Here is a 19,222-nt window from a genome sequence, read left to right as displayed (position 1 = left end):
ACAGAGAAGGGTTTCACAAGCCCGGGAACTAGAGGGCACTCACCTTTAGCACAGAGGAGCCAGTGCTGTGGATGCAGCTCCTGAAGCCACTCGGCCATTCCAGTCCACACCGGCTGGATTCTGCTCCTTTAAGCAGGTTTTTTAAGGCAGGTAGTTGGATGGTGTATGATGTGAATGAATCGAGGTTTAGTATTCAGTGGCTTGAAAACCTCTCGTTTTGCTTCCTGCCATGTGATATGCCTGAGCAGAGAGACTGCCTTGAAAGGGGCAGGTGTGGGGGGTGACATTAGGACTTCCTGAGAACCCAAGAAACTCGGTGACTCACTGAAGGACACACTCACCTGCCTTCCCTGGGGTTCCTTACACCCCAGGGTCAGTGGAGGCCCTGCAGTGCAGCCTGTCCAAAGCCATTTTGCAGTGTGTTCTGCAGAATAGAGTCATAAGTGTGGAATTTCACATCTAGAAGGGTTTAGTGCTTAACACAGTTCCTGGCATATAGTAAGTGCTCAATAAATGCTAGTAGTTATTCTTATATTATAATAATCTGTGCCTTAAGGCAAAAGATAACTCGGCTGGCATATTTTTAATAAGCCTCGATGACAGACCCTTCACACTTCGCTGGTCAGGCTGAGTCAGCTCGATCTGAATCTGAATCAAGCTGAGATTTGGTTTATCCTTCCAGACCACCTCTAGTCACGCTAGGGTAAGAGACAACACAGATTTCTAACCTCTCAGAAAAAGGCCCTTTTCATGGTAGGCATCTGGAAAGGGGGAGGGAGGGAGAAAAAAAAAGGTGGTCAGGAAGTCTTAAGTTAGAGTCCCTGACCCTGAGACCTGTGGGACGCAGCTGGAGGACACAGTCTGAGCAAGAAACATGAGACTGGCTTGCATGTGGAAACAGGTCCCTTCCAGGCAGAAATCTCTCGGCCAGTCACCACGTTTGCCTAACCCTCTGCCTAACTCCAGACTAGCAGAAGTCCTTGCCTGTGAAGGAACTTCAGGGGCTCTCAGATTTCAAGAAGCTAGGTACAGTCACTCTCAATCTGTCCCTCTTTCTCCGCAAAGTCGCTCACAGTCCTGTGCCCTTCCTGCAACAGAGAGCTGTAGCCATCACTTGGTGGGTGTGCTGGGGGTGGGACGAGACATATGTTTAGTGTGCACCTGCAGTCTGTCCTAGAACAATTGCCAGTGCAGTAATTTCTCCTCCCTACCTCCCCATTTTAGGGTTTTTGCCAAACTATTTACTACCTCCTTATGAGGAAGTGGTGAACCGACCTCCAACTCCTCCCCCACCATACAGTGCCTTCCAGCTACAGCAGCAGCAGCAGCTGCCTGCACAGTGTGGCCCTGCAGGCAGCAGCCCCCCAGGCGCCGATCCCACCAGGGGCTCCCAGGGGGCACAGAGCAGCCCTTTGTCTGGGCCCAGCAGAAGCAGCACGAGACCCCCAAGCATCGCTGACCCTGAGCCCTCCAGCATAGACCCAGCAGCCACCAAAGCCCCTGGAATGGAGCCCAGCGGCTCTGTGGCCGCCCTAGGGGAGGAAGACCCTGGGGCCTTCCTGGAGAAGGATTCCGAATGTAAGGAGGAGCTGCTGAAAGATTACAGCTCCGAGCAGGGCAGCGCCCTCCCCGACAGCAAAGACAAGACCCCTGGCAGACATCGCCGCTTCACGGGTGACTCGGGCATCGAGGTGTGTGTGTGCAACCGGGGCCACCATGACGACGACCTCAAAGAGTTCAACACGCTCATCGACGACGCTCTGGACGGGCCCCTGGACTTCTGCGACAGCTGCCACGTGCGGCCCCCTGGTGACGAGGAGGAAGGGCTCTGCCAGCCCTCCGAGGAGCAGGTCCGAGAGTCCGGGCACCCCCACCTGCCACGGCCACCTGCCTGCCTGCTGCTGAACACCATCAATGAGCAGGACTCCCCAAACTCCCAGAGCAGCAGCTCCCCCAGCTAGAGCAGGCCCTGCCTATACCCGAGAACTCGGTGAAGCAACCAGGGTAGGGGAGAACCACGAGAGAAGCATTAAATGACTGACTGTGTTCCTTTTTTTCCCCCTCTGCTCCTGCATTTTCTTGCATCTCCAGGTACAGTTTGGGGTGTGGGTGCCTCGCCCCCCACAGAAGCACAGTGTCGTGGAGGGCTGAGAAGTTGTTCGTTCTGTGACTCATTCCTCATGCCCCACCCTGTCCCCCTTTACCTCTTTTCAAGTCATGTCTCACTAACCTGCTCTGGTCGAGAGATGTGTGTTTCAGAAGCCCCTGAGGAGTGGGGTGAGACTGTGTGCTAAGGTGACTCTTGGTGATGGAGTGGATTCTGCTCTGGTGTTAGTTTAAGAGGACCTCGCCACGTCTCAGTCTGGGAGAGGCGGCAGGGCTCAGCCCCAGGTGAAGAAGGAAGCCCACAAAGGCCCAGGGCCTATCACCCCTCGCTGCTGGCATCTGCTGAGCCAGAATTGGGCAGCTCCTGTGCCGGCTCGTAAGGGGCTTGTTTTGTTACCAAATTCCAGGTGACGAGATTGAGGTGCCACTGCGCATCCTGGAGGGGCCCCGTCCCAGCAGGTTCTGGCTAGCCTCAGACTGGTTCAGGTGTGGAAGGTTATACCTGCCTTCTCTTTGGTTTTTCTCTTTTTTAAACAACAACAACAACAACAAAAATGAGCTGAAAACAAGAACTTGACCAGTGGGCAGGCAAGAATTCAGCTTTGGAAAAGGGAAGTGTGTGGCTCTTTCCCAACTTGGCCTTCAAAGAACCTGGCTACAGCAGAGCCAGTGGGAAATGTGTGGTGTGCCGGCTCGGTTGGGGGCTGGAACTTCTGCGGGTGAGCAGGAGGCCCTGTGCGTGCAGGGGGCGGATAGAGGAGCAGCCTTTGATCTGTGCCCACAGGTGACCAGTGCCCTCCCCCACCCCCAAGCACACAGTCTGCCGGCCTTCATATCTCAACGTTCTCTGCGAACAAACGAGGAGGCTTTGGGTCCTAAGAGGGTGGCCCCGCAGCCTGGTTCTCACACAGTATTTTCTCTTGATTCTGATTAAGTTGTTTTTGTTTGTTTCAAACTGACCACTTGGAAAAAATGCCTTGGTTATCTGTGGTTTTCATGCTCTTTTCCTGCCACCCCAGCCCCACCCTGAGTGGGGTAACTAATTTTTGTAGCCTATGTCAAGAGTCTAAGTGACCCAGGTAGGAGGGTGAAGGCAGCCATCCTGAAGGACCACGGGGTCCTTGTTATTGTAGTTTGGCTTCAGATAATTGGTGGAGCTTTGATAGAAATAATCTGAATGGAGAAAGCAAACTGCCGAAACTAACATTCCCTGTCCAGCCCTGTTCATATGAAGACTGTGGTTCTTCCCCGACTCCTAAACGATCATACTCAGACTAGGCGTTGACATTATGGTAAGAAAGGAAAAAATATATATGTATATATATGAATATACACGTATGTGTGTCCGTGTATGTGTACTTATACACATACACGCACACACATGCACACAAAATAGACAAATCCAAGGCTGTGAGGTGAACGAGTGTCTGCATTTGGAGTCCACAAAACCAAAATCCATGTTGAACAAAATGCAGTCTGTATACAGTGACTTTTTGGAGAACCTGTGTGTGTCTGTCCGTCGTGTGTGAGCCCCCAGCCCTGTTTTCCTGTGAATCTACTTTGAACGGCAGCCACTCTGCTCATGTTACGCACGAGTTTGGAGCAGGCGCGGCCTTCTCAAGGTAATTTATTTTACGCATTTACTGTTTACTGAGCAAATGTCTGACTGTGCACTCGGGTGTACTCAGCAGTGCTGTTGACGGCAGCCCCTATGTTTGCCAGAGATACTGTGCTCGAAGTAGAGGTTTTACTCTACCCATCACTGCAATTTGCACATTGCTCCGTGGACACTCGGAGGCCTGTGTTCTGTTCCCCGTACATTGAAATGAGCTCTGAGCCTGTCTGCCTCCCTCGGCTGCTCCTGGCCCTTGGCGTCAGGCCCGGGGGTGTCCACAACCCTTCGGGACAGAAGGCCAAAGTGGAACCTCAGACAGAAGCTGGATTGGCTCTTCAGTGACAAGCCTGGACTGGCTGCGGCCCAGACGTCGGCCCTGCGCAGAACTCCCGGGCGGGTTTGGCGGACACTGCAGCGCCGCAGGGCTCACCTCCCTCTGCTGAGGTCCAGTGGGCAGGAGTGCGCCAGCAGCCCTCAGATGCCTTTCCTCCCACCTTTTTTTTTTTTTTTAATAAATCCCAAACAACTCACTGAAGTGTCTCAAAGGAGATCAAGTTTTACCAAAATGAACCCTGCTTCGGTTAACTGAGCATTACATGAAGTCTGGCCCTCTCAAGTTTCCTTCTCTAGGTAGAGTGGGGAGCTGGTCCGAGTGTTAACTGCTGGGTTCGCTGCAGCGTCCTACCCTAGAGGCACGAGAAGAAGAAAACAACGGGTGCCCCTGGGCTTGATTCCACTGGTCACAGTCTGGCCCCTGCCCCACAAGGCTACCCTGTGCGCAGAAAGATGGAAATAAGGAGTTGAAGGACTCATGAGGGGGCCGGGGAGAGTTGATTGAGTCTGGTTTTCCAGATGAATGAGAAGAAAGGGGTTGGTTGAGGGTTTGGTGCTACAGTCAGAAGATTGCAAATGCTAACACATTCCTGTGTGAGGCACATCATCCTTTGTCAGTTATTGTGAATATGTGTATTTTAAGCAATAAGATTCAGCTGGTCAGACTTTTCTGGGCAGTCTCAGTGATGCATTTCCTGTGCTGTGATTGTTCTGAAGACAGAGTGGCTCTAACCACTGTGAGAAGCCCAAATAAAACCAATCCCCAAAACCCGTCTGCTCTTTTTTTCTTTCACCACAACATGTTCCTTTTTCCTCCTCCTCAGACTTCAGGGAGTCGCACGTCGAGATTCCTAACCACAGGTGCTCTTCCCTTCTTCACCCAGAGGCTAAGCCACCGGGAGGACAGGCTCCTGGGCTGAGGGCAAGCTGGGTGATGTGCCGCTGAGGGCACACTTGGACCTGAGGAATTTCCCCCCAGAACCCTCTGTCTGCCAACGGTATCTTTCTGATGTGTGGAATACTTTGTCAAGTCCCAGAAACAGGTTAAAATCAGATTCCCAAAAGCAGAAACAAGTTTTGTCAGAGACCTCCAAAGCTAAAACAACATTTAAAAGGAAGCAAGCATTCAGGGAGATCACTTTTCTTGACATGACAGAATTGTGGATGGGTGCTTGGCCTCTTAATTTAATACACCAAATCTGTGTGATGGAGTCCCTGCCTGGAGCCCAGCACTGTGCTAGATGCTAAGGAGAATGTGGAAGAAATGTACAAGACAAGGCCCCTGCCCTCTAGAAGTTAAATGATAGTTGATAAGACAAAACAAACCCGTGTGAAATAATTAATCCACAATGTGAGGTAGGTTAAGATGAGGTGAGCAGTACGAGTCAGACATGCAGGGAGTCGTGGGAGGTAATTTGAGGTCTTGCGTTCCAGGTAGGGACCTTAGAACTGCTTTTAGGCTGTGTAGGAACCACTGGTGTGCCAACGTCTGCCATCGTAGGTCCATGGCTCTTTCCTAAGACTCGTCATTTTACCCTCCTTTGAAGACTGTCCTGAGCACTTTGAGTCAAGTGTAGATCCCTGCTCTGTGAAAAGGAACAGCCTTTGGTTCTATCCAGGAAGGAGACCACCCCCACCCAGCGAGACTTCTCTTTGGGCCACGTGCAGGTGGGCAAAGCAAGGGATGGAGCATCTTTGGAACCCTCCCATAGGGGTTCTTGCCTCCCCAAGTGGAGTGCCCCCAAGTGGCCAGCGAGGGATGCTGGCAGAGAGTGTTTTCTCTAGCCCTGGCATTTGGCCAGTTGTTGCTGAGAGTCTCGTATAAGCCAGGTGTGCTCCCGCCCCATCTGACCCTCAGCTGGAGGACACTGCCCTGGCCCTTCAGTGACTCCAGTGGGATGGTTGCTGCCTAGTTCCTTCTAAAACTGTTGGGCAACCCCAGGGGACCACTGGAAGGAACTGGCAGAATATATCATTTTTGCCTTCTTTACGCTAATGTCCAAGTGGCACAAAAACAAAATGGGACAAGTCTTAGATACATGCCAGAGGCCCTACATGTGCCCTTACTGCCCAGGTCTATAGGGCCCCCTCACTGCGCCCCAGGCTCCTGGGTCACTGAGTTCCTTAAGTTTCTAATGACGTACAGCATTGGCTATCTCTTGCCCCAAGTGACCAAGTTCAGGCAGAGACAGTACCAATGCCCTGAAGCATAAAACAGAGTAGCTTTGGTGAACAAGAATTCAAGAAACTCTCCATTCTCCAGTTTCCTTTATATTCAGCCAGGGGACAAAAACCAAAGTTTGACTTGAGAAGGAGCGGGAAGTGAGTCTGGCTGACTATTGACTGAAACTGCTGGGAAGGGCAGTGGGTCTTGGGAGGTGTTGGGGATGCAGTTTCCAGCCTGGGGGCAAGTGACTGGCCTTGCTTAAGAGCTGAGCATTTGTGGAGCACCTACTATGTCCTAGACATTGAGAATGCAAGTATGCCTTAGAGCTGGTTCCTCTTTAGAAGAGCTCATAATGGTCTAGCGAGGAAGAAAGGCACATGAACAGTTTTAGTAGCACATGGTAAGCATGTGTGCATGGATATAGCCCACCTGGGGGTTCAGGGCAGCCTTCCTGGAGCAGGAAACTCTAAGTTTGCCAGGTGAAGAAAGGTATAAAGGGAATTCTAGGTAAATTTCAATCTGCAGCGTATTGAGTGCCTACAGTGTGCCAAGCACAAAAAAACATGGGAGGCCTGAAAAAGGAGAGTGCAGTGTCTAAAGCTGAGAGGAACTTCATCCCTCTAGACAATTGCATTCTGGGAAGTGACAGGCAATGAAGCTGGAGAGGTAAGCTGGTAATAAAAAGATTGTAATTTGTCTTTGGTTTATGGACTATTTATAGAACGCCAGGTGTTATCTAAGCATCTTACCTACACTTTCTCATTTTAGCCTCAAAGCAGCCCTCTGAGGTATGGACTGTAAGTATTCCTGCTATATTCATGGAGATGAAGCATTCAGGGGAGTTTATTAACTGATCCAAGGTCACAAAGCTGGGGGACCTGTGGTAGAGCCAGGACTAGACCCCACATCTGTTGACTCCAGAGCCCATGAAATTAACTAGCTGGCCAGACAGTGACGAGTTGCCGCAGGAAGAAATTTTCAAAGGGGAATGGGAGCCAGAGAAGGGTGTATTGAGCAGGGAAGTAACATGGTGGCAGGTGAACCGGACACCATTTCCTCAGGAGCTCCTTTATCTCCTCTCCTCTTGTCATAAGGCCCCCAGAAGCCCCCACACCCAGCCGGCTTTCACCTACCAGAGCCCCTCCGTGCTGAAAGGGCAGGTCATATCTGCTTCAGAACAGTGGAAACATTGTAAAATAACCAGGAGTTAGTTGGACCTTCTTTGTATCTTTTCCTTGCAAGAGTGTTTCCCACGCTTCCTCACAGGAGATTAAAAAAAAAAAAAAAAAAGCTTTTGTGGCTTGTGATGGGGAGAAGAGGGTTTTTATTGGATTTGAAGTTTCTCCTGACTTTGGAGAAGCTCGCTTCTTGCCACAGTTTAACCTTCCACTGCACGTCTTCCCACTAAGGCTCAAGATACCCAGTCCCAATGGAAAATGTTACAGAACACCCTGGTATTGGAATCATGAAAAGTTTGTCTTTGGGCTCTCCATCCACTGCCCAGCTGCCAGCTTGCCCTGGCTCCTGAGGGTGAGAGGGGACAGCCGGCAGGACCATCTGGGGCTGCAGAGGGGGTTGGTGTTCCTGCGGATGGACTCTTCTGGACACACCTCCTCCCCTTTCTGACCAAGCTGGTGGCCTTTGGGAGGTTTGTGTAAAACCCTTAGAGAAGGACTTATTTTTGTGGTTCTGGATATAGGCAATGATAATAAAGGCAGTATTTATCAAGGCACTGAACATGAGATGTAGGTCCATATTTGATCCTCAGCAATAATCTGAGGTCAGTGGACCATTTCTACACACACCGCAGCCTCCAATATCACAGACGAGAAGACTGAGGTTTAAGAAGGCCAAGTAAGTTGTCTATGCTCACTGAGTCTGTAAATGAGAACACCGGGAGAACTTGTTCCTGCAGCCTGACCTATTCTCTTCTATAACTCCCAACAGCGTGGATCTCTCCTGCTTACACAGCCCTTTCTGCTTTTCATCCTCACCAGAGCCCCAGATAATGGCAGCACGGGTGGTAAGTTACCCCACTTTACAACTAAGGAAACGGATTCAAGAAGCTAGCAATGAACCTAAGATCCGGGCCTAGGAAATGGGGGAGACTGGGGACTAGAACCTGGGTTCTTTCCCCCACCCCACTCTGGCCTCTGTGATTGGATTCTTGTCCTGAGAGAACAGGACGTGACTGGAGAGCGGGCTCCTTGTTTGCTGCAGGTTTTCTGGCCCCTCAGAGGCCAACCAGAAGATTCGAACACTCACTCACCCATACCCCACAGCAAGGTACCAGAGGGGGGCTCTCCTCCCCTAGAAACAGGGACTCTGGGATACTGGTCTTCCTAAGGACATTTCTCCTGGGAAGGCCAGCTGTTATAGCTCATAAGAACTGATTATTAAATTTTCAGGAATTTTATGAGCTATTAAGCAGTCATTAAAAATTTAAACTGAGGGAGGGTATAGCTCAGTGGTAGAGTGCATGCTTAGCATGCAAAAGATCCTGGGTTCAATCTCCAGTACCTCCACTAAAAATAATTAAATGTATTTATACCTGATTATCTCTCCCCCACAAAATTTTTAAAATTAAACTTTATAAGCCTACAATTGAGTGAATTATATTAAAAACAAAAGTAGTACTCAAAACTGATAATTTCCTAATTATTTTACTACATTACTATTATCTGTGCCCTTGGGGTTATTTACATCTATGTATGGTGGGAATTCTATATAAGGCTGTTTGCTATAAAATATACTAGTAAATAGCATATCCTGCTACTATGCATCTCTTCCCAGCTAGTGTGACATCACTTTGTTGGCTTGAAATTGTTCATCGTGGGAATGTTTATACCACAGTAATTAGCAAACACTTTAAGTCAGGGCTATTCCCCACACCAGCACCAGAGAACTGGTTGTTCAATGTTTACCATCATACCACTGGTTAAGGGCAGTCTGAGGCTCAAAAGATGACTGTTGGATCTTGGCCAAGACCTTCCAGCTTTGCCAAAAATCTGAGTTTCCTTCTACATAAGGAGTTAGAGTCTTTATATCACTGGACCAATTGGCCAAGTGATTTAGAGCATCTGATTCGGTCCTCTTGTGTGTCTAACCTTTACTTGTACTGATGTGCAGCCTGAAGAGCCCAAGAGAACTCAGTCTTGAATTCAAGAGATACAGGGGCAAACAGTGTTCCTGGGAGTCACCACATCTGCAGCCCAGGCAGTGCTCAGACACACGTGCAATTCTGCACCAAGGAACAGAAGCTGAGTGCCAAAGGGACAATCATGGTGGGCTGGGAGTGATGAGATATATCCTAGGGGAGTGCATTCACTCTGAGCTTTAGGGTGGGAAGATTTAGGTCTGCAGGGGAAGGGTAGTTCAGGCAGGCATCAGAGTTCATGAGGTCATTTCCTAAAAGCACACACAGCTTTGCACTCTCCCCAGCCAGACACTTAAGCCCCTCTACACAGATGCACAACTGTGGAAGAGGATGCTGGCTCCTCATCCTGCATCACTGGAATCCTGGGTTCTGGTCCCAGCCCTGCTGCCAATTTAGGGCGATTTAGGGCAAGTTACCCTGCCTCCCCGCCCCCCTACCCGCCCCTACTGGCTCTCTGGTTTCTCATCTTTAGAATGAAGGATTAGCCTCTCATTTCCCTGCCATTTTAGTAGTCTTAATCAATAGTTGGAGAGTGGATGCTTTCATCTCAGTTACACTCACCTGCTACTTCTACAGGGGATGTGGACCTTCCATTAGTTGTTAATCTGTTCATCACTAGTCTGCAAAATGCCTTTCAAATTCTGAGCAAATTTTAAATACTTAACTCTCCTCTAGCTGGTCAGCTCCCCACTGCTTTGAGCTGAGGGTAGAGGCTCTAGACCAGCAACCAGTTAATGGGGACAAAGGAACCCAAGAGAGGGAGGGGCCACCTCCAGTTTAACCCCCTTTCCATCAGCTCAATGTGGTGTCAGCATCTTTCTAGGCTGCTTGTGATGGGGCTGGAGTTGACCACAGCAGCCCACCAAGCCCTCTCAGCTCTGTAGCCAGGCCTCAGGGTCACAGGCCCCTGAAGGCCAGGACTGAGTTGTGGGACAGTAGGGAATGGTCAACTACCCCTGGATTAGCAAAGCCCTCTGCAGGAGGAAGGTACAGCTGTGATGGAAAACCTTGTCCCTCTCTCCTTGTAGGGAATCCCTTGATTTCTTCATTCTGGAACTTGGCCAGGCAGGGTCTCAGGCTTGCCCTGCCTGCCCTTCCAGAGCCCTCCTCCAGTCAGCAGGGTAGGACTGGGTCGCTGATGATCTGACCCCAATCTGGCTGGCACCAGGAAGCTGGGGTTGGAACCTTTATCTAGACTAAAGGATAAGGGTCAGTTTCCCCCAGGGCATCTCAGGACATCTTCCACTTGCAGACTGGCCAGTGGCCAAGGTTTAAAGATGCCAGTTTTAAGGTTTGAAGAAGTCGAGGCTCCATTTTCTAATGAGGCATTTACAGACATCCTGGGGATTTGGAGTGGGGAGTAGGGGCAGAGCCTGGGTGCTTCAGCAGAAGGCTGCCATGGAAGCCCTTTCCTGGTGTTGTTTACGCCAGTACAGGATGAGGAAAAGGAGACCTAGCAATCTTTGGGGACCAAGGCAAGAGGGATGGGTAGTGGTGGATGGAGTTCGTGGATTACATACACTCCCCAAAAATCAAGCCTTTGAGGAACACGTGCCAATGACTGTCTGGATCAAAGCAGACAAGAGCTGCTGATCTACTTTCACAGTGTATACTGAATCCCACCACTTCTTGTCTCCATCGTTGTTGCCAGGGTCTATGCCACCATCATCTTGCTGCCTGGGACCAGCACAACCTCCTCCTCACCCCCCCCCCCCAACTCTCATCCCTCTGTAAACCAATTTCCTCTCAGCAACCAGGATGATCTTTAAAAAATATAAACCAGACCTTTCCACTTAAATGTGTAAATCCTCCAGTGACTTCCTCCCCTACTTGAAATAGAAACCTAAACTCCTTCCTGCTACTCACAAAGGTTCAGTGGGACCCGGCCCTGTCTCCAGTCTGACCTCATCAGGAACCGCTCTTCCTTCATTAACTCTGCTCCAGACCGAATGACCTCTCCTACCTTGACAACTTCTCACCTGCTGCTCCCCTAGCATGGGACACCTTTCCCCAGGTCTTCATACATTCCCCAGTCATTGGTTCACAGTGGCTACCCCTAGCCCTGCTATTCCCCCTCACATCACCACACCCAGTATAACTGACCTCAAAGCACTCAGGAGTCTCCAAAATGCTCAGCCCTCCCTAGAAGGTAAGTTTCATGAGACCAGGAAGCCTGAGGAACTAGGGACAGTGAGTGAGTGGCACATAGTAGATACTCGATAAAATACGTGTTAAAAGAATGAGTGAACAAACAAACAAATGAACTGCTCAGATATCTTCTGAAGAAAAACTGTTTATGTACATCGCTGCCAGGGCTACAGGCTGGAAAAGAGGGCAGAGTGGGTGGGGAGGAGGAAGGAATGGTGGGGAAGTGGGGTAACACCTCTAATTCTGTGCTGTGGGGCCACGCAGGGTAGTCAGGGGTTGTTACCCTCTGCCTGGGCTTCCTTCCAGGACTGGCGCACCTTGATTTTCACTTTGAAAGGATGGATCTGAAAAACTAAACTGGGTTTGCCCTCCAGAGAGGGTAGCTGTCCATCATCCGGGATCTCCAGGTCGAACCTCTGCAGCAACCCAGCCATGAAGAGGAAGATCTCCTGGCGGGCTAGCATCTCACCTACGCAGGAGCGGGGTCCTGTTCCAAAGGGCAAGTAGCTTGATGTCGGCGAGATGAGCTGGTTCCCAGTGGGGTCCAAGAAGCGCTCTGTGGACATGGGGAGGCATCAGCCAGGGGCCAGGCAGGGAGTAGGGGAGTAGAGGAGTAGAGAGATCCTGCCCCAAGAGCCCCCATCTGAGAATTTGGACAGCCTTACTTGGAGGAGCTCCAGCCTGAGAAGAGATACAGCCCTGCTCTCAGGTAGCCCTTAGAGGAGATGAAATATTCAGGAAGGATGGAAAGAAGGTGTAGTAACAGATGAAAATGCCACTAGCCAAGGGGAGAGGGGGTGGACTTCAGAGGAGACATATGCCTAGAGGGCTTCTTAGAGGAGGAGCTTTGCAGTTGGTGGAAGGAGAAAGTGAGAAAACTAGCTGTAAAGCATCTGGGTAAGTCTAGGGTAGGATGGGAATGTCAACAGGTGCATGCAGTTGGAGTCAGGAGTGTTCTAAAGGCAAGCTTGGAGCTGGAGTGGTGGGGCACAGGTCACCAGGCTGGCTGTGTGACCCAGGAGCAGGGCACAACAGGGACTCACCTGGCATGAACAGGTCGGGCCGGTGCCACTCCTTCTCATTGTGATGCAGTGCCCACAAATTGACGACAACATCTGTACCCTTGTCAATGGCAAGCTCGCCGATGCTGTCCCAGAGAGGGAGAGGAAACGAGGGTCTGGAATATTGTCCTTTCCCACCTGCTCAGCCCCAAGCCTCTGTGGACTCCCACCCCGGAGAAAAGAGCCCATTGCTCTGTCATGCCCACTCCCTCATCTTTTTCTCAGCTTCTGCCAGATAGAATATGAATCTAACCCTCCTCCAGCCCTCTCTTCCTGACAAACACTTATGTATCAACACTTGTGGACATGTGTGTCAGGGCACGTGGGCATGCATTTTGAGCTGGTGTGTGTGTGTGTGTGTGTGTGTGTGTGTGTGTGTGTATTGTGGCTATTGGACTGGGTTGGAGAATAGAGCACCCGGGTCTTTCATCCCAGACCACATGTCTCCAGGGCAGCAGGCAGCTTCTGAGGGAGGTCAGGTAGATCTGTGGATTAGTCAATGGGTGTCAGTGGGTGATAGATACATTGGTCAGTAGGGTAGGATGATAGTCAGTGGTTGACTATAGGTTGACCAGCAAGCCAGAGGGGTAGGGTAATGGAGGAGGGACCAGGTAGGCTGAAAAGCAGCACTGAATGCATCACAGGGTTGGATGTAATTGGGAGGGAAGGCACACCTGGAATCAACGATAGCCTTGTGGGGGATGAGCGTAGGGGACACAGGCCGGAGTCGAAGCACCTCTCGGATGGTGGCCTCCAGCAGGACAAGGCGGTTCCGGTCACTAACTTTTGGTGTGCGGTTGAAACCTATATTCTGGTCAATATCATCCTGGATCCTCTTCTTCAACTGACAGTCAAAACAGGATGGATATTACCAGGGTGTTTAACTCCAAGGGAAGCAAAGGCTTGAAAGAACCCTGTTACATCCAGAAGAACTGGCCCAGACCCTTCCCAGTGATGGCTTTACAGCCCAGGCTTCACTTCCAGAAGATGGAGCAGCTCCACCCTAGGAACAGAACCAACCACTGCTTGGGTAGGGGGCGCAGTAGCCCAGTCATCCTGCAAAGAAGTCCTGAGGGTATTGCTCCTCCCTCTCTCTGGAGCCAGAGGTGAGTCTGGCTGAGGTCAAGAGTGGTTGGGAAGGCTAGGGTAGGGAGAAGCTCACCGAAGGATAGTGTAGCAGGAAGGCCACAATCCACTTTATCACAGAGGTGCTGGTCTCTACACCGGCCCCAAAGATGTCTGTTATGGTGGCGATAATATGTCTATCTGAAAGCAGCTTTGAGTCCTGTTCCAAGCCAGCACTGTCTGCGTTCACCTTGGCTTGAATCAGTATGTCCATCATGTTAGTGATAGAGTCACCGGTGAAGTTCTTCTGGTTGGGTGAGATTGGGAGGCAGTGATGAGAAAGGAGCCCCATCTGCAACCCCCTGCCATATTCTCATTCCAGACCGCGGATATAAAGGCTTCTTCCATTTGGAAGTGAGAGAGTGGAGTGAGGCTGGTCAGGACCTACGAGCTTGCGGAAGTAGGAGGAAGCATGAGGCCCTCTGTAAATTTGGAGGGTGGATGGGTCCCTTCTAGGATTCTCTTCAGTTCTTCCCTTTGCCACCCCTATTCATTAGTCACATCAGTTTTTATTGCGCACCTACTGTGTGCCAGGCTCTCTGCTAGGTGCTGGGAATCCTATAGTGTCCAAAGTGGACCCAACCCAGCTCTCATGACACTTTCAACCTAACTCATCATCTCTTCTGCTCCATCACCTACCTTACACTTTTCGAAGATTCCTCTCATCAATTCATTTCTCATGTTAACACACTTCTTCATATCTTCCAAGGTTTTGTTGGGGAGAATCTGCAAAGTAGAAATGTCAAATCCTACTTTTCTGTCTCTGGACAGTTCCCACTCCAATCCCAACCTTCAGCTGGAATGGAAGGCAGGACTGGGACCTGGAATGGGACCATCAGTGACAACTAGGACAATTACAAACAAGGGAGATGGGAGTTGCCTCCACTTCCCCTTCCCCATTCAAACATCCAGCACTGATTGAGGGTTTACTTAGTAGTAAGATAGACTGGAGTCTGAAGCCTTGGATAAGTTCCTTAGCTTTTTGAAGCCCGTCTTCTCATCTGTTTGGGGATAATGAAACTCACCTCTAAGGGGAATGCATGATTAATGCATGTGGAGTGCTAGTACCGGCACACGGCAATTGGTAAATATATGAGAGCCACAATCGTGAGTATTAAAATGCCTGATTTAAAAGTTAAACCTTTTTAAGTAGAGAAGTGGCAATCTTTTAAGAGTCAGAGGAGGCAGCGGTCATTGTGGCTGAGATGGTCAGGAAAAAGATGGGTCTGAAGCTGAACTGTTAGAAAAAGGACTGGGGACACAGTCAGGGTCTGCTGGGATCTGCCGGGGGGTTGGGGGTAGGGAGGAGGGTACTGGCCACATCCTCACCCTAGCCGCTGGAAACATGTCGGCCAAAGCTGTCTTGCTCAGAACCTCCAGGATCCTGTCATTGAAATCCTGCAATGCGTGCACTGCAGGGTCCCCATTCTTGAAGGAGTAGTTGAAGCAGATAAAGCAGATTATGTTGATCACCGCCTGAGAGAGTGACCTGGACAAATCAACGGACTGCCCATCCTTGGTGGTCAGGAAATCACACAGTATACTGACTTCCTGATTAACTGAAGGGAGAGAGAGGTGTGAGCACAGGAATTGAGCAGCACCTTCACCCCATCCCTCCCGGGTCCATTTTAGCTGAGGACCGAGAGCAGATGTCCACTAGATGGCAGCAGTAACCAAACAGACACTAGGTGGACTCACCCATCACCATCTCCCCTCCCCAACCCTCCCTGCCTCCAGCAGCCCCCAGGCAGCCAGGCACTCACTGATCTTCTCCAGCTTCAGGTTGCCATCCTTGAACAGGGCAAAGGTGCTCAGCGCCAGCTTCCGATGAAGCTGCCAGTGGGTACCGTGGTCGGCGAAGGCAATGCCCTTTTGATTTTCTGATAGGATGTCTAGAGTCAACTTTGGAAAGTGGGAAAGAACACAAGAATCAGACGCCATCCACCTGCCCTTGCCCCGGGCCTCCTGCACCCGGTCCCTTTCCTGAGGAAGCAGGCAGGTACCTGCCATGCTGGCCTCCATGTAAGGCATCCCTGCTCCACTGCCCCGTGACCGTAAGGCCTTGGTAGGACAGGGCCTAAGGCCCCTTTACTCCCAGCTCCATCAGAGCGAGAGCGAGGAGAAAGAAAGAACCCCAAAGTAGAATGTAGGGGTCCCAGGATTCAGTTCAGTGTCAGGGTGACCTCTGGGCCTCTCCTCATCAGTTTCTGACCAGGGGAAGGCAGCCGTGGAGGAGATGCATGCTCTGAATTGTGCCTGTCCAGGGAGCAGGGGCAGGCAGGCTTGCAGAGACTGAGGACAGCCCAGACGCCTGCCTTCCCCTGGGCCCTCCAGGGTTGAGGGGCTTCTAACGGCACAGCAGCTCAGCCCCATTTAGTTTATCCTTCCATTGCCAGACTGTGTGTCCACCCCAGGGTCACATCTGGAGAGTGCAGCTGTCTTGTCCACCCAGTCTGGACATGGGCCATTCTGCCTTTTCCCAGAGGCACCCCCAAAACCATAAAGGTCCCAGCACCCCTACTTCTACACTTTGATCTGCAAGCCCCACCTGACTACATGCCTTCTTCCTCTTTGCCTTGAAGAGAAGAGCTCAGCCAAGTTGGAGGTGACACCTGACTGTCTGGTCCAAGAAAAAATGAGGCAACCCTTGGTCTGATCGAAGATGAGCAGGGATGGGGATGGGGCCCTGCCTGGGATGTTCAAGGGAGTATGCAGCAGCCGAGGGCTGGGACTGGGCACTGGTAGAGTTCCTGGATGGGGAGCTCCCACACCTGTCCTCCCCCAGGTGCAACACAGAAAGCTCAGTAGGCTGGACCATCCCCAGGATCCTTTCTCAAAGTTCTACCACGAGTCAGCCCCACAGGGAGCTGGAGCAGCAAGGAAGATCCCCAGGGAGTAACAACCCCAGCCCTCGGAGAGTCAGGGTACCTCTCCCTCACACTTTTCCAAGAAGGACAGCCATCACGATCCCCATCTTCCACAGGAAGAATAGCATTCATAAAGGCTATTTATTGAGCACTTACTGCACTGGGCACTGGGCTAAGAACTTTACATGCGCTCTGTCAGTTAATTATGACCATCTAGGCTCAGAGAGATCATCATCCAGTTCAGGGGTGAGAGGACTGTTGTGAGGGCTCCCTGGTCCCCTCCAACCACCACTCCCACCCCACCCCACCTCCTGGGAAGCCCAGAAAATGAGGTCTTCCTTTAAGTCTTCCTGCCTAGTTTAGAAGCTAGGTGGAGCGCAAGGGGCTGCTCCCCGCCCACCTCCCCGCTAGTCTGTTTTTGGAAGAATCACAGGTTATTGGAGCTGGAAGGGTCATTCCAGGCATAGCCTTGGCTGAAGAGCTGAAGATCCCCGGGGGTGGTAAGAGAGGAGGGGTGATGGGTACTGCTTACCAATTTGGGCCTCCCAGAGAATTCCTTGCCCTTCTTGAGAAGCACCTCCTTGGCCAGCTGGTAGTTGCCGATCACCACTGTCGTCTTGGAACCGATACGGAAGGAATAGATGGGGCCATACTTTCCCTGCAGCTTGAAGAAGTTCACATGCTGGTGGCCATGTCTGGGGAGGAACGGCAGGCTGCCCACCAGGGGCAGGGATGGGAGGCTCTTGGGGTACTTGGCACGAGGGCCCTTGTTCTTGGGCCTAAATAAATAGGCGAGGGTGAGCATCAAGAGAGCCAAGAATACCCACATAGTGGCTGGGTGGCAGGCAGGACAGACAGCTGTGGAGTGGCTTCAGTCACTTTAGGGTGCAAGGAGTCCTTTTTAAGGCTGCCCAGATCTTCACCTTGACTTTATGTTATCACTTGCCTTGTGGAAGTTTATCCTGGAACTCAGCCAAGCCTGAGCCCTCTCCCAGAATGAGGAGAGGAGTAGAGGCCTCCTCAAGAGCTGGCTTGACTCCAGGGTAAACCCTAGGGGAGGGGCTGGATAAGGGGCAGACCGCTGATCCCTCCCTCTTGCTCCTTGTCCATCAGTGTCTCCAGAGTGTGTCAGAGGCAAGTGGTATCTGGGTCAGAATCAAGGCTTGGGGCTTTCCATGTTATAAATTCTCAATCTATGGACACCTGGCACAGTCGGTAGTGTTATAACTAGCAGGGATTGCCAGAGATATTCTGTCCAGTCTTATTTATCGAATCTTAACAGCTGAAGAAAGTAAGGCCTTCAAAGGTCAGGCTTGGATAAGGTCACACAAGGTGGTGATGACAAGAACCCACCTCTGCTGACTTCTGATTTGCTTTTTTTTTTTCCAGGGGGAGTGAAGTCCTAGAGTTGAGAGCCTGGGCCCTAGAGTCGGATAGGTTTGGGCTCAAATTCTAAGGACCACTTTCTAGCTATATGATCTTTTTTATTTTTTAAAGGTTTATTATGCTCAAATAGACATAACATAAAATTTACCATTTTAAGTGTATAATTCAGTAGTGTTAAATATAAATTAAAATATAAATATGTTAAATATATAGTATTGTCCAACTGTCACTACTATCTACTTCCAAAACTTTTCATCACCCCAAACAGAATGTGTACCCATTAAGCAATAACTCCCCTTTCCCCCTCCCCCCACCCCTAGTAACTTCTAATCTACTTTGATGCCTATTTCACATAAGTGGAATCATGTAACATTGAGTCTTCTGTGACTGGCTTATTTCACTTAGAATAATGTTTTCCAGGTTCATCCATGTTGTAGTGTGTATCAGAACTTCATTCCTTTTTATGACTGAATAATGTTCTAGTATATGGATAAACTACGTTTTGTCTATCCATTCATCAGTTGGTGGACACTTAGGTTGTTTCTACCTTTGGCTACCGTGAATAATGTGGTTATGGGCATGGGTGTACGTGTATCTGTTCGGGTCCTTGTTTTCAATCTTGGGGGCTGTATACCTAGGAGTGGAATTGCTGGGTCCTATAGTAATTTTATGGTTACTTAGCTTTTTAAAGTTTCAGTTTCCTCCTCTATAATGGGAATGATAGTGGAATATACATCTCCATATTGTTGTGATTCAATGAGACAAGGCATGTAAAAGTGATGCTGGCATGAAGTAAGTGCTCATTTAATATTTACTCTTATCATGATTATCCCAAAACGGGCTTCCTAATTTTTCTGAGCTCCCATGAGTAGATCTTCCTGACAGACAAAATCCTCATCTTCTGGAGCAAAACTTCAGTGGCTCAGTCAATGTTTATCAATGATTTGATAAGACCAGATAAAGTCACAGTCCCCAGGGAGTGGACACTTCTGGGGTCAGTCATCATAGGAGAGGTGGGTCCTCATGCAACCAGGACTCATTGAGCGAAACTCACAAAGGGGAGAGATGGAATCTCTGCCCCTCTCTGGGGGTGATCTGCCAGTGTCCATCCTCTGAGGAGTATGGACTGGTGTGAGGGCTGCTGGAATTAGGCAGGAAGGCAGCAGGTAGGGGACCTCATGAGGAAGATGAGTCCACAAGGCCTTGTAAACCAGACTGTCTGGTTGCCTGTTACTTCAGATGTTCAAATGTGGTTCA

The 19,222-nt window shown here is 50.3% G+C and overlaps 2 protein-coding genes across 4 annotated transcripts in view; one reads left to right on the top strand and one right to left on the bottom strand.

The window, feature by feature from the left end:
- The window catches only part of WBP1L (WW domain binding protein 1 like), a 52,830-nt gene extending 48,007 nt beyond the window's left edge, over positions 1-4,823 (top strand). For both annotated transcript variants that reach the window (XM_006182977.3, XM_014557820.2), the window contains exon 4: positions 1,225-4,823. In XM_006182977.3, the coding sequence (XP_006183039.2) occupies positions 1,225-1,961 (737 nt within the window). In that variant the 3' untranslated portion in view covers positions 1,962-4,823. The remainder of the gene's footprint in view (positions 1-1,224) is intronic.
- Positions 4,824-11,651: 6,828 nt separating this feature from the next.
- On the bottom strand, positions 11,652-17,464 carry LOC102519078 (steroid 17-alpha-hydroxylase/17,20 lyase). 2 transcript variants are annotated; one of them, XM_032491022.1, is made up of 8 exons: positions 17,112-17,464; positions 15,476-15,614; positions 15,042-15,271; positions 14,352-14,438; positions 13,750-13,956; positions 13,262-13,431; positions 12,570-12,673; positions 11,652-12,082 (listed from the first exon to the last, which is right to left on the bottom strand). In XM_032491022.1, exons 1-8 carry the CDS (start codon positions 17,406-17,408, stop codon positions 11,796-11,798), a joined length of 1,521 nt encoding a protein of 506 aa, XP_032346913.1. In that variant the 5' UTR covers positions 17,409-17,464; the 3' UTR covers positions 11,652-11,795. The 2 variants fall into 2 exon arrangements, with proteins under 2 accessions (XP_032346913.1, XP_014413321.1); XM_014557835.2 differs by having other exon boundaries at positions 13,750-13,959; positions 17,112-17,463.
- Between the last annotated feature and the right edge of the window lie 1,758 nt (positions 17,465-19,222).

Source organism: Camelus ferus, chromosome 11 (assembly GCF_009834535.1).
Source record: "Camelus ferus isolate YT-003-E chromosome 11, BCGSAC_Cfer_1.0, whole genome shotgun sequence".
In the NCBI taxonomy this organism is placed as follows: Eukaryota; Metazoa; Chordata; class Mammalia; order Artiodactyla; family Camelidae; genus Camelus; species Camelus ferus.
The sequence above is the reverse complement of the archived record's forward strand: the minus strand, read 5'-3'. Positions and strand labels throughout refer to the sequence as shown.